The 12,915-nt window shown below is 33.4% G+C and overlaps 1 protein-coding gene across 2 annotated transcripts in view; it reads right to left on the bottom strand.

Moving 5' to 3' along the window:
* LOC119835565 (homeobox protein araucan-like) overlaps window positions 1-12,915 on the bottom strand; it is an 85,184-nt gene that overhangs the window by 24,743 nt on the left and 47,526 nt on the right. For both annotated transcript variants that reach the window (XM_038360472.1, XM_038360473.1), the window contains exon 2: window positions 1,984-2,352. In XM_038360472.1, the coding sequence (XP_038216400.1) occupies window positions 1,984-2,352 (369 nt within the window). The remainder of the gene's footprint in view (window positions 1-1,983; window positions 2,353-12,915) is intronic.

The following is a 12,915-nucleotide window of genomic DNA, read 5'->3' as shown; positions in this document are numbered from 1 at the left end:
ACGATTCAGATCGGCTCGCTCGTTCCGAGTTTCGTTTCTCTTATCACGCTCTTAATTTAGTCATGATAATGAGTTTGGAGGAGTCTATTCAATTTGGTTGGAATGTGATGACATCGACATTTAAAGCTTATAAAAGTTGAATAAGTATTTTACGAGTGAAGGATGTCAGAGTTGTATGTCAATCAATGAAGGGATGTGAGGTAGGGCTTCAAATATTTCCGTTTGCAATAAGGGATCGAGAAATGTACTGCAGCTGCACATCGGTTGGAATTGGTGAAAGATTTTATAGTTGCGTTTAACACCCGCACATATAATAAGTAAGTGCAAGTACAAGCAGCGTTATTCATTATTGTTCAATATAAAATAATAGGTATGTTTTTATATCCATACATTAAATAATCAAGTATTTCCTAGTATGTAAGCTTCACTCTATAAATCATTGTATTTTAATATCAACTATTTTCATTATCTATTATTTTGTCATCTCATAATTAATTCATCATTACACTTGAGCGCTAATACGATTGCTAATGATTCACAGCGCGCGTTGAATTCAATAAAAGCTCGCTACAAAAAACGAAACTGTTTTATTGATTATCAAAAGCGCACAATAGATAAAAGATGGCGCTGCTCCTTGTTGTTAAGTCCATTGCGACAGACGGCGCCACCGGAGTCGCTCGTATACTAAAATGGCAGTTGAATATTTTCACTCGCAATGGTTTGTAGTTCGTGTTCTTCAAATTTGAAACCTAAACGCAGCACGTATAAGTCGAATGTCGTGTAAAGCCCCAGGAAGACTTATGAAGTCAGACACAGTATATTTGTGGCGAAGCGTCATCATTGTTCGCTAAATTGTCTCTTGCACGGAACCGGCCGGGCTTGTCGTGAGTTAGGTATGAGCACACGGCACACAATGACAGTATACATACATTTAAACACCTGTTATTAAACATGCACAGGGTCACAGAGCGTAGGTACTCACAAACCTCGTTAAATACAATGACAGATAGAGATCTCTCTGCCGGCGATTTAGGATGCATCCACAATTACGGAGCACGGTGATATTATAATTACGCGCCGAGTTGAACGAACTCATATTTTATGCGTATAATCTTAAATAATTCGGTTTACGCTATCTGCCTTGAGCAGAAAATCGAACCGGGAACAACAACGAAGGGAACAGAATAATAAAGTCGAACATCGCACCTCAAAACTTCCTTGAAATATTTCACCTCTTTAAGATTAAGGCGAGAAACTTCCTCTTAACACTTGACAAAAACCGGATCATCTTTCGTTCGATAGGATTTTCGGGGCTTAGTGGATTTCACATGTGCTACGTGTCATGAGCTTTAATCGTACGAATTGAATCGAATTGATCTCCATCACAATAACGCTACAATCGTTTTTTAAGTATTCTGAGTTTTTCTTTATAAAGTGCGTGTATGTACACTGTACAGTGCGATGCGGCCGAAGCCCCTTATAAGGATTAAGGATCCCGCATACAGTAACCGCTCATTTGTCCCCTTTTCAAGCAGACAAGGTGCTAAACCGTTGTTACCCATCTTGGAAGCAACCGCAAATTGAATTTTATGACACAACGGAATTGGCGCTACTGAAGAATAACGCGAGTATCTTCGCCACGTCGAATAGCAAGCGTTCAAGGCTGAATGGTGAAGTGTAATTGGTATAATAATGGCGGTTGCTTTTCGAATTTATTTTCAAGTTTAAATATTAATGTTTCGTGACAGGGCGGCGGCGCGAGTTTCGAGGTGTCGGTGATTTTCTGGCCCAGCGCTCACGGACCGGTTGGAGGCCATGCACGCCACGCTATCGCCATCATTGAACATGTATCGGGCAGGAGAACGATAAACCTCGCATCGAATAAACCTATTCGTACCAATTTGCAATCTTCACTTTTGGTAATAGTTTCAAACTGTATCGCCATTGAATAGCAAAGGCAGCCCATGTAGGCGGACAACTTACCAAAGGAGAATAGAACGCTGAGCTATCGACGCCAATGCTGGGGTATGGGTTTTGGTCTGTTGATGGATAAGGAGCTCCATACACGCCGACAGCAGCGCTGGATAGGCGTGGGTATGAGGAAAGAGCGAGTCTCGCTCCATCGTATTGGCAGGAGCAGACTGTTTGGCCCGATACGGGATCGGTGATGATAGGCCGCGGCGTGTCGCAGCACGAGGCGGCCGGTGTGCTGGCGTGGCTGCCCGCTCCAGGCGATAAGGCGCCTCCGACGACGCCAGAACCTCCTGGGGACAATGGTGGGGCAGAACTTGAGCCACCGTCTGGTGACGTGGCTGCCCCGCCATTGCCCGCCCCGCTACTGCCGACCAGCAACTGAAAAAAAATATTCTTTATTAATTTAATAGACAATAACTGTTTTCATTTCTACGGGACAATTATAATGAGAACGCGAAGCAAAACATACATGTTTTAATGTATTTTATTGCATATTGGTAACACACGATGTTTTCCACATAATTTGGTTTATTAAGATTATTTTTAATTATCTTATTAGAATTTCATTGAAAAACAAGTAAACACTATCAGCACAGTAATAATAATCTTCAGCGCTCAAGTTAAAATTCAAATAACACTATTAAATTTTCTAACACTTAATTATCAAACAACAGAAATGTACACATAACATTTATCAACCGGTAACGACTCATTTAACGGTTTATTTTTATCAAGGAAAATATACATTCAAATTCGATTCTCAAACGGACCGTTTATTCTTATTTGATTTCACAAAATAAGAATGGTCGACATCTTTATTCGTCATCACAAAGGCTATTTTATGATAATGTACAAACTTAACCTCTTTTGAAGTAGACGAGGAAGATAAGATCAGAAAAGTGAAAACACCATTCATTCAGACCGATGTTTATTGTTAAATTTGAGAGGCATTAAACACGTTATAAAAATAAATAATTGTCGCTGTTATGCCCAGTTCTCGTTTCATCGACATCGTTAGATATATCACAAAATTATATGAACGTATTCGACTTGAAATTATAGGATTTATGTTGTTGGTTTTATTTTAGTTTTGCAGAATTTGTATGAAAGAATTGATTGGGAAATTCGAATTTTTAGAGCTGAATTTGAATACTCGTTAGGTTCTACCTATTAGTGGAATATCGTATGGAATTGCCCGTGTTTTAGAGTTTTACATGAGACATTTTTATATTGTTGTGTTATATTACTTTATTGGTCGGATAAGTTTTAAGAAATGATTGGAAAATCGGCTATTATACATAAAAATAGTAAATAGGTCTGTTTTTTCCTCTTTATTTTATTTTTAATCCATTTTTTACTTTAAATTTTTTTAACAATAAAATACACTATAAAAAATATTAAATAAATTAAACATAGCCTTTGTAGTTGAAGGTATCAAACCGATAGCAAACAAAATAAAAATACAATGTCAATAATCTCGATAGGTCTGCGGTTACACACCTGCCCACTTATTCAAATGAGTTTACGCTACTTTAACTATTAACGCTAATGATATAAGAGCGATATTCAAGTAAAATAATATCACATTATTGTCGGAATTTTTGACGTTTTTGTAAACAGGATCAACTTTTTATGCTTTATTTCAAGTCCGTAAGTTTTATCTTGATCGGTAAAATATTGTTAATTAAAACTTAATTTGCATAATATTATAATACCTTGTAATTGATTAAAATGTCTGATTTCGCTTATTAATTTGTAATAAAGAAAGGTTCATTGAGTATTTTTATTGACACCTAGGTGTTTATATTTATAAATGAATTAAGTTCTAATAATTAGCACTAAGTCAGTGACACTGAAATTAATGTTTCAAATGTAACGAATAGTATCTCACAAAACAAGCAAATTAACTCTTAGTGTTCCGATGGTTTGTTAATTTTTAATTGGCTCGCGGCATTACCATATAAATTTATTAATGCCCTCAATAAAATAGTATTGTTTTATACGCTTATTTTATAAAGCCTTTAGCCTCGTGCTTGTATGGTATCAATTTCCCGCATTGCATTCGATTAATCCTATTGATCATTGTTTTTGTTGTACTTTCATCTGACAATAAAACTAATATGTAACCACATTGTACGAACGTCAGTATGTCATATTCTCTTTACACGCGAGTGTATGCCGAATATACATTCGCATTATTGAGTCAATTTAACAGAGCTTAACAACAGTGTACTTTAATAAGTGCAGTGGTTGTCACAATGTTTTGTTAATTGGTTTGTGTATCCATTGACATCATTATAAACAAATAGTTTTTTGAGAATGTTCCAGAGATCGAATACAGCACGCGGTAATGGTGTAAATCGCAAAAATAACATGAAAAATGAAATGTTTCCTTATGATAAAGGATATAATTTTATCAATTAGAAATCGATTCATTTATCATATTATTGTTTAGTAGTATTAAATAACAAGTTATATGCATATAATATGTTGAAAGTCATTCAACACTCAATGCTTAAACAAATTACATGTTTAATTATTGCGCTTAATCATTCGTATCTAAATGTAAACGATTAAAATTTATCTTAATACCTACATTGTGAAATGTTTTTGCTGTAAATATCTTGGAAATGGAACATTTTAAATACTAGCGTTATTGTAAATTGGAACACGAAGAATATAATTCTTTAAACTGGCTGTCGATGATTTTCCACTTACTACACCGATTCAAAGTAATGATAATAAGATATATCCAATGCTAATAAAATTGTAAACCTATTTTTACTAGCTGTGCCCCGCGGTTTCATTGGACAACTGGAATCTAAGCTATCTACGTACCAAATTTCATTGCAATCAGTTCAGTAGTTTTTGCGTAATGTGCAGTAGGATTAGGAAGTAGGATAGTAGGATTATTCATGCTATATTCAATATGTCACTCTAGAATTTAATTAACATTACATATGAAAAACTTATTAACAGGACATGATTCCTATCTAACAAAGGCGTTTATACAGAACGCTGACGTCTATTGCTACCCTCACTAGTCGACGTCACAAGTCGAAGATTTCATAATCACAGATGGAATAATTCTGCTACTACCTACCCATACTAACTAAGAAGGCTATTAAGGAGAAGAGCCACAGTAAATTGCAATTACTATTCTGTTGCATAATGTACCGAAATTATCACCAAGAAATCTCTCGGCTCACAAAATCTTTTTAAAAGGAATTGTAAGTATAAAACAAAGATGTTTGGTATTTGTTAACTTCTAAGGACTGTGTAAATAAAATAGATTAATATTTTATAATGTCAATCATTTTCCTTAATGTTCATTATCTCTTATCTTTTAGAACACCAATTTAGTAAAAACATATCTTGTGCAATGTAGAATTATTAATTGATACATACGAAGATTGGAATACAAAAAGAATATAAAATAATTAATTAGTTGAAATCTAACAAAGTTGGACAATTCGTTATGATATCAACACCCAATTCTGACCCAATAGGTACTTAGATGTTAGATTAGTGATAAAGATGTTTTAAAAATCGACCCACGTCTTTCATTAATTTATTGTGATATTTTAAATGAGCTGATGCTATAATTAACGGTTTTAAATTAATTGAGATTTATGGATGGATTTAGATAGATATCACGCATTTCGATAACAGCCTCGCTACCGATAAAACTTTAATTATCCTTATTAATATAATGGCAATTATGCAGTTTTGACTTTGAAACAATAGATACCAAAAAGTTTCAAGTAAGCGTATCAAATACAATACAAACTCCATTAAATTAATTAGTAATTGCACTCTAAAATCTAAGCCCGTTAAAACAGTTCAATTACAAAACGCAATATTTGTGGACTGCAATCATATTCCAAAGTGCCCTCCGCATCCTCCAACCCAATACGACAAATAAAAACATGTTTATTTAACATATATACTTAAACTTTTGGCGGTAAAAGATTAAAGGGAGTGGAGAGGTCGAAAGGACGTCCAAAGATTTGGTCAAATATTGGGGTAGAGTTGAAATAATAGCACAAGTAAAGTATGTACACACTTGAACCACTAATGCTCCGTTTGTAGGCCGATGTTTTCTTTAAACAAAGTGAGACGTATTTGAAGATTATTGTTTAATATACTACATTATGGATGAACGGGTCTTAACGTACCGTGTTCTATTACGATTTGGTTGATGATGTAATGGTTTACATATGATTAGAATAATTTTAATTACCCTCATGCGTGACTCCTTTATTGGAATACTATTAATAGGTTACTGCGATATTCACCTTTATAAATATAGCGATTAAAGCTATAATCATATGCGGATAGGTTGACATAAAATAATTAAGTATTTCTATGACTGAATACATTTTTCACAGCAAGATTTAGATGTTCTATCTACATGGCTTTGAACTTAAACTTTATTACTATTATCGATTATCACGTAAGATAAGGGTGTGGATGAAGTTTTAATTTGAATGGAATATCATTTTTATATCTGGGTTTCTTGTCAAAATAAGTTCAAGAGTGACGTTAACTATGGATTTATCTATTAGTGAGTTTAATCTAACTCATCTTCAATGAAGCTTAAAGTATTATGCAAAAGTGATAACTGAGAAAAACTTCTAATAGAAATTTCAATGCTGTTAAGACTCCTCTGTAGTTAATCTGCAGAGGAAGTAATTTTTAAGAATTCATCCTTTTCCAATTTACGACTGTCAATTAACTATAGATTGCGGCGAGACGATAAGTTCTCAACACCGGAATCTGAATAATATCCTCTTAAAAATAGTCAATAAGATGTAACTCACGATGGATTTATCTGGTTTTTAACTTTTTCGCTACTATATGTATCCATTATCATTGCAATTCATTCAGTTTTCGATCAACTCAAGAAAACTACCTTAAACATTTATAGCAATAGAATTACTGCAATATCAATTAACCGTTCAGAGCTAAATATCAGTTGTACAGCACAATAATTGGACACTAGGCTCGCCACTCGATCGGGATAAGACTGCCACCTAACAACTCCAATTGCGACGATGCCATGTTTGTATGATATCATTCAGTATAGATAAACCTGCTAGCAGGCTATTTTAAAGCACTAGCTTTTCATCCCCGCTAGCTATAAAGCTTAAATAAATTATTTCGGCAATTTTTTTATGCAAGTGGGTATTAGCGGCAACTGTACTGGTGGGTCGCTGCATGGTGAGCGGCTACTGCTGCCTATAAACACTTGCAGAGGCCAGGCATCTACAAATGCTTTAGCTGCTTTTAAAAAAATGAGGATTAATGTTAGTTCTGTTTGATTACCAATACCAGTTGGCAAATCATGTGATGTATTAATTAATTATTAATTGTTTTTATGGTCAGCTGTGGCGTCATGGTTATGATTCTTTTAATGACGGTATGTTAATGTATAATATAGGTGAACCTCTACCAAAGACCATCAATAAGTACAATTTTATTTGGAATCATTATATTTAACACAGTTTAGTGAACAGCAATGTTTATAGCGACATGCTTTATTAGTCTCTGCCGATTATTATAATTACATTAATATGTCAGCACGGCGTCTAGTAAGTGTTGTACTGTATCCTGCAATTAATTTAAAAATTAAGGGATAATTAAATAGGTTCAGGCTATTCTTAATTTAAGCACAGCCGCTGTCGCCGGCTTGTTACCGCTAATGATATGATAAGATTTTAGAAATTATAAAAAATATATGTATTATGTTTCGCCTGACCATTGAATCATCGATTTCTAATTATTAATTGGATTGAAATGGAAATTTGGTGGTTTTAAAAGCAGTTCTGATATTGTTCTTATTAGTGACACTTTCTCTATAATACCTACCTTCATGCGTGTCCCATATGCATGCCGATATAACACCCTGAGGCTTAAGTTTGATTTGGGCCATGAGACTTTATATATTTTATAAATTTCGATTATCTCTCCCACTACTCCCATGATATTGCAAAGCAAATATCAAAGCTCTGCCAGGTCGTGATGCTATATAATACAAAACGCTTCACCCTATAAAATCGATTCAACTAAACACCTAACGAAATTATCGATATAGAAAAAGCTATCTATATACCTATAATATAGACCTTATATCATATGGAACATCGTCGATAATTGCGTCACGAGGTAAACACCCTTTGCAACTATCGATGGCGTGCACACAAGTAATTAGTAGTACCAAACAACACACCACGTTATCACGGCTTGTGCACTGATATTTAGATATTTCTGATTCCGTTGTCATTCAACCACTGATAATACGTTATAAAAAGACCACCCCTACACGACAATATAAACTCTATTACGTGTGTATAAGGTGTGTATTTGAAAGGTTTTATCGTTATAAATGAGCCTATTATTATATATACGCTGCTATATAGAATGTCTAATAATAGGTTAGAAGTATAGTTTACGGTGTCATTAGTTGTATTTTCTATGTACTTATACGTAGATATCAACCAATCGTATCGAATATTGACATTTTGCCGCAGAAAATAGAATGATTTTAAACGTCTGCAGTGTGTTTGTTTAAGGGATAATCAAACAACAAGTGCTATTTTTCAACTTAATATACTGTTTCTTTGCACCTTTGTTTGCTTCACTGAACTCCTGTTAGTCATGAAATACCAATATAAAAAAAGAAAATCAATTATCATCCTTTTTAAGGCAGTACTAAGAGGCTAAGACTCACGTCTGCAGAATGTATACACAATAGCTATTTATAATTATTTTATCAAACTCAGAACGTGTGAGGGAGAAAAATTATAGAAATTTCTAGAAACTTAATTACTAGGTTCTACATTTCATTTTACTTTTAATATCTGACTGGGAATGTTTAGTATATGTGATATAGAAGGAACATATTTCATACTATTGTTTACGTAGAGAAGCAGTGCAGAAAGTTATTTGCATCTTGAAATAATGATAAAAATACATCAAAACAATAAAAACACACTACTAGGTATATTATATTCTTTAGCTGGTTAACCACCGAGCTATAACTAGCATAGATCGAGCCGCAGGATCCTCTTAAAATTTAGTGTTTACCAAGTCCCTTGCATAATTTAAAAACACTATATATTTATGAGGGTTACACAGACAGGCACAAGTCCTCCTTGAAAACAAGATGCAAAAGATTTGTGTTATTCTCGTAGATTCTTTGATAAAGATCTTATCATACTTAAATCTTAAAAAAAACTGTGCGTGACGTAAATATCTTAAAAAATAATGCTCATCTATTCACATTTATAAGACGTTGGCAATATTTGGTTAATGGGCCACTCTCTATTTCTATATAGATCTTACCACTGAATATCTCTATATATATATAAATTCTCATGTCACAATGTTTGTTAACCATACTTCTCCGAAACGGCTGGACCGATTCTCCTAAAATTTTGTGTGCATATCGGGTAGGTCTGAGAATCGAGCAACACCTATTTTTGATACCCCCAAATGATAAAAGTTATATAGAATAGCGTTTACCGGGTCAGCCTATATATATACCTATATATAGAAACGGACAATAATCAAAAAATGATACCGTAAAAAGTTATAAACAACTCCCCATTTCAATTTCTCCGATAAACAACTATAATATCTAAGAACGATCAAATCAAAGCGGAGCAATATCAGTTATAACTGAATAGGGTGACTCGGTAAACACAATTTTCAATAAAAACTACTGCAAGAGGACAGAGCAAACACTGGCAGACTCCTACAATCTCTATTACTCTTAAATTAAATAAAAAAAGCTTCAGTTATTTAGACCAATCTGTCAAATGGAAAGTGTTCAGCAAAGAGAGGGGAGTGAATTAATGTTTTATGGGCGTATATGGGATATTATGGGGTGGAAAACAATATGTAGGGTACGTGTGATAATCTGAATGGATTTATTTGTTATTAAGTTGCTTTGAAGCTTCGTTGCTGTGAGGCTACTTACTACTGTTTTTGTTTACTATTGTCATCATTTTTATGTCTTGAAAATATCAGTTGCTTTCTCAATAAGTATATTGCTCTTTAGTTTTTATACGCACGAATTTTATTAAAATTAAATTTGTAAAGAGTATCCTGAAGATATAATTCTGGTATAAGTAAGTATTTAATTAATGTTTTTTTAACGTTCAATCTTATACAATCAATGCTCGGCTCCTAAACATATTTAGTGAAATAGACGAGTACGTTTTTATGTTAATTTAGTGATTAAACATAATGCTAATATTCTATTCATATTTTTAAAATTGTATCCTCACACTTGCTGCGAATATACCTCAACTTTAAAATGGCTTAATATGAAACACAACTCGTGATTGTACTGTATTTAAATATTTATTAAAAATCCTCTTCCCCATTCAAACCCTATCTCAAAAGTTTGAAAGACGTAAATATAGGTACAGAACCATAAAAATAAAAATCTTTTTATATAACGTGATACAAGCGAGAGTGTCATTTTAAAATGAACATAAAGTGATATAGGAATAATAATCGGGTGATTAGGAAATGTCAAAGATCTTGTAAGATAGATAAACTTTAAATCTAGTTCGAGCAAGGACACACAGCGATGTTATCACACTATCTGATAATGCCATCCATAATAGACTTCCCATGTCTTATAATTTTTTATTAATATATACGTTAAAAGTGCTAATGCAACTGATAGAGAAAACATTTATTGATATTTAAGATACATGCGTAGATATATTATATTACATGTATATTTTTATGATACAATTAGCGATTGTTTCTGTTATCTTGTACGTCATAAGTACTTTTAAAAGAAAATTAAATTTATTGAATAAAAATATGAATTTGTATGTAATTTTATAAAAATAAAAGAGTTTTGAAATATCACGGATTCTTTAATTGGTAGGTAATTACGATTTAAAGGCGAGTTTTTGTGAGAAATCTAGGGGGTAAAAATAATATTATCATAGTTGGTAATATTACTAACGATTGTTATTAAACGATTACTACGCGATACATGGCACGCCCTTACATTATGTTTCAACCGGTCTGGTTTCTATGTTATTTTTTTATGAATGATTCTCGGGTTTTGATATGACGATTTCCTCTAATTTGTAAGCGGATCGATGATATTCGTCGGTCAAGAGAAGCTATTGAAGAAAAATCGTCATTGCTATAACGCTGTCAGTACATACTACTGGGATCCTCCACTTACCAAGATCTCACCATATCAACGCATCACGTGACGTTTACCTTTATAAATTGAATAACAAAGAAAACAAACTTGAAAAAAAACACTATGCAGGATGTGTTGGCAGTTAGCACCCATCAGTCACCTAACTTTGCGATCTGATAAGAATTAGAATAATTTATCACCATTTGAAGGTGTTATGTTATTAACAAGTCATTTATATTAATGATATGTTGATTAGTTTTATTGCAGCTTTTAATGTAACAAGTGGTAATTTATAAAAAGTACGATATTAATTGATGTCACCTAACACGTACATACATTTGTATTTGTTTATATGTTATCAGGTTTCTGTGTAAGTACAGAATGTACACAAACTCATTATGTATACTAAAGTCGAAGAAATAGTTCATTAAAACTTTCCGATGTTCCGTTGACGCGCTGATTTTCTAAAAGACACCTAGGTGACCTTTTTATTCATAGTACCTAATCATCATTGATATGAACTCTCATTATTTTAAAAACACAAGCTTTATCTCGTGTACGCTTATTTACTTAGAGTTTGTCACTTAGATACTTCATGAATATATAGATCAGTAAATCAGATGTAGATAATGCACGTGCCCCACAGGGGGACAAGGGAATTCACTTTTAGTTGTTTAATACTCGAATTAAGCAGTCTATATTTCCAGTTCCTTATTTGCTTTTTATTTGCTCCCATATAAAACTTCAACACATCTATTCTTTCGTCCGTAACGGGGCATTAGAGATATTCACAGAGATTTTCAAATTTACAATACTCGTAGGAGGCAGGATTGTTTTGTCATTGTCTGTTTGTTGTTGTTGTATAAGCTCAGACTGATCTCCAGAGGGCGCAGTGAGCTTTTGACTCCCATGCAAATGTGAATAAGTTGATTGATTGTTATTGATACTAATGATATCATGGGTATACACTATACAAAATATGATAGCGATAATTTTCTAATATATTCATTGAAATTTTAGCTTAATTATAATGGTATTAGATGCATAATCGCTAATTTAAAGTGGATGGGTTTTATTCTATATAAAATCTGTTTAAAAAAAACAGTATGAGACTTTGGCACCCAATACATAAAAATAAAAAAGCAATGAATTCAGAAATCTCAGGAATCTATTTATTCTAGTAGGTATACCAAATATAAATATTTTATGAAAATGCTAATGATTTGAAAATTAATTAGATAAAAACACGAGTTTCGTAGTACTCGTATGTCAATGTAGATTAGGAATAAATAACTATTCATAAGCTTTTCGCGACGAGCGGAAATTAATCTTTACATAACACGCCTGCCACAACATAATACACAATACATTTAAGGTCTATTAAATAATTAACACTACTCAGACTAGTAATTACGAACTCATCAATTTCCGTCTAGTCAAATAGCTACCTCCGCATCAAAACTTCGTAATTATGTCTGGGCGTGGTATAGGTATATTACAAATGCGTCTAGTGACGTCGTCAGCCAATGGACAGGCTGGTAAAGGCCTTCGATCCGTCAATATTTGATGAGATTCGCCCGTCCACTGCACGACTGAAAGCTGACCATCGGTTTTAAATAAAATATCAAGCAATTTTCAGTGTAGTTTTGCTTGTCTTGCATTTTTAACGGCGTACCCTCCCCTAATGCGGCGCGTTTTGGCGGTATGTATTTTTAATATAAAAATATGCTTTGTAAAGCATACCCTCAAAAGGATATGTT

The sequence above is a fragment of the Zerene cesonia genome, chromosome Z (assembly GCF_012273895.1).
Source record: "Zerene cesonia ecotype Mississippi chromosome Z, Zerene_cesonia_1.1, whole genome shotgun sequence".
NCBI lineage: Eukaryota > Metazoa > Arthropoda > Insecta > Lepidoptera > Pieridae > Zerene > Zerene cesonia.
Note: the sequence above shows the minus strand (reverse complement) of the source record. Positions and strands in the feature narration are given on the sequence as shown.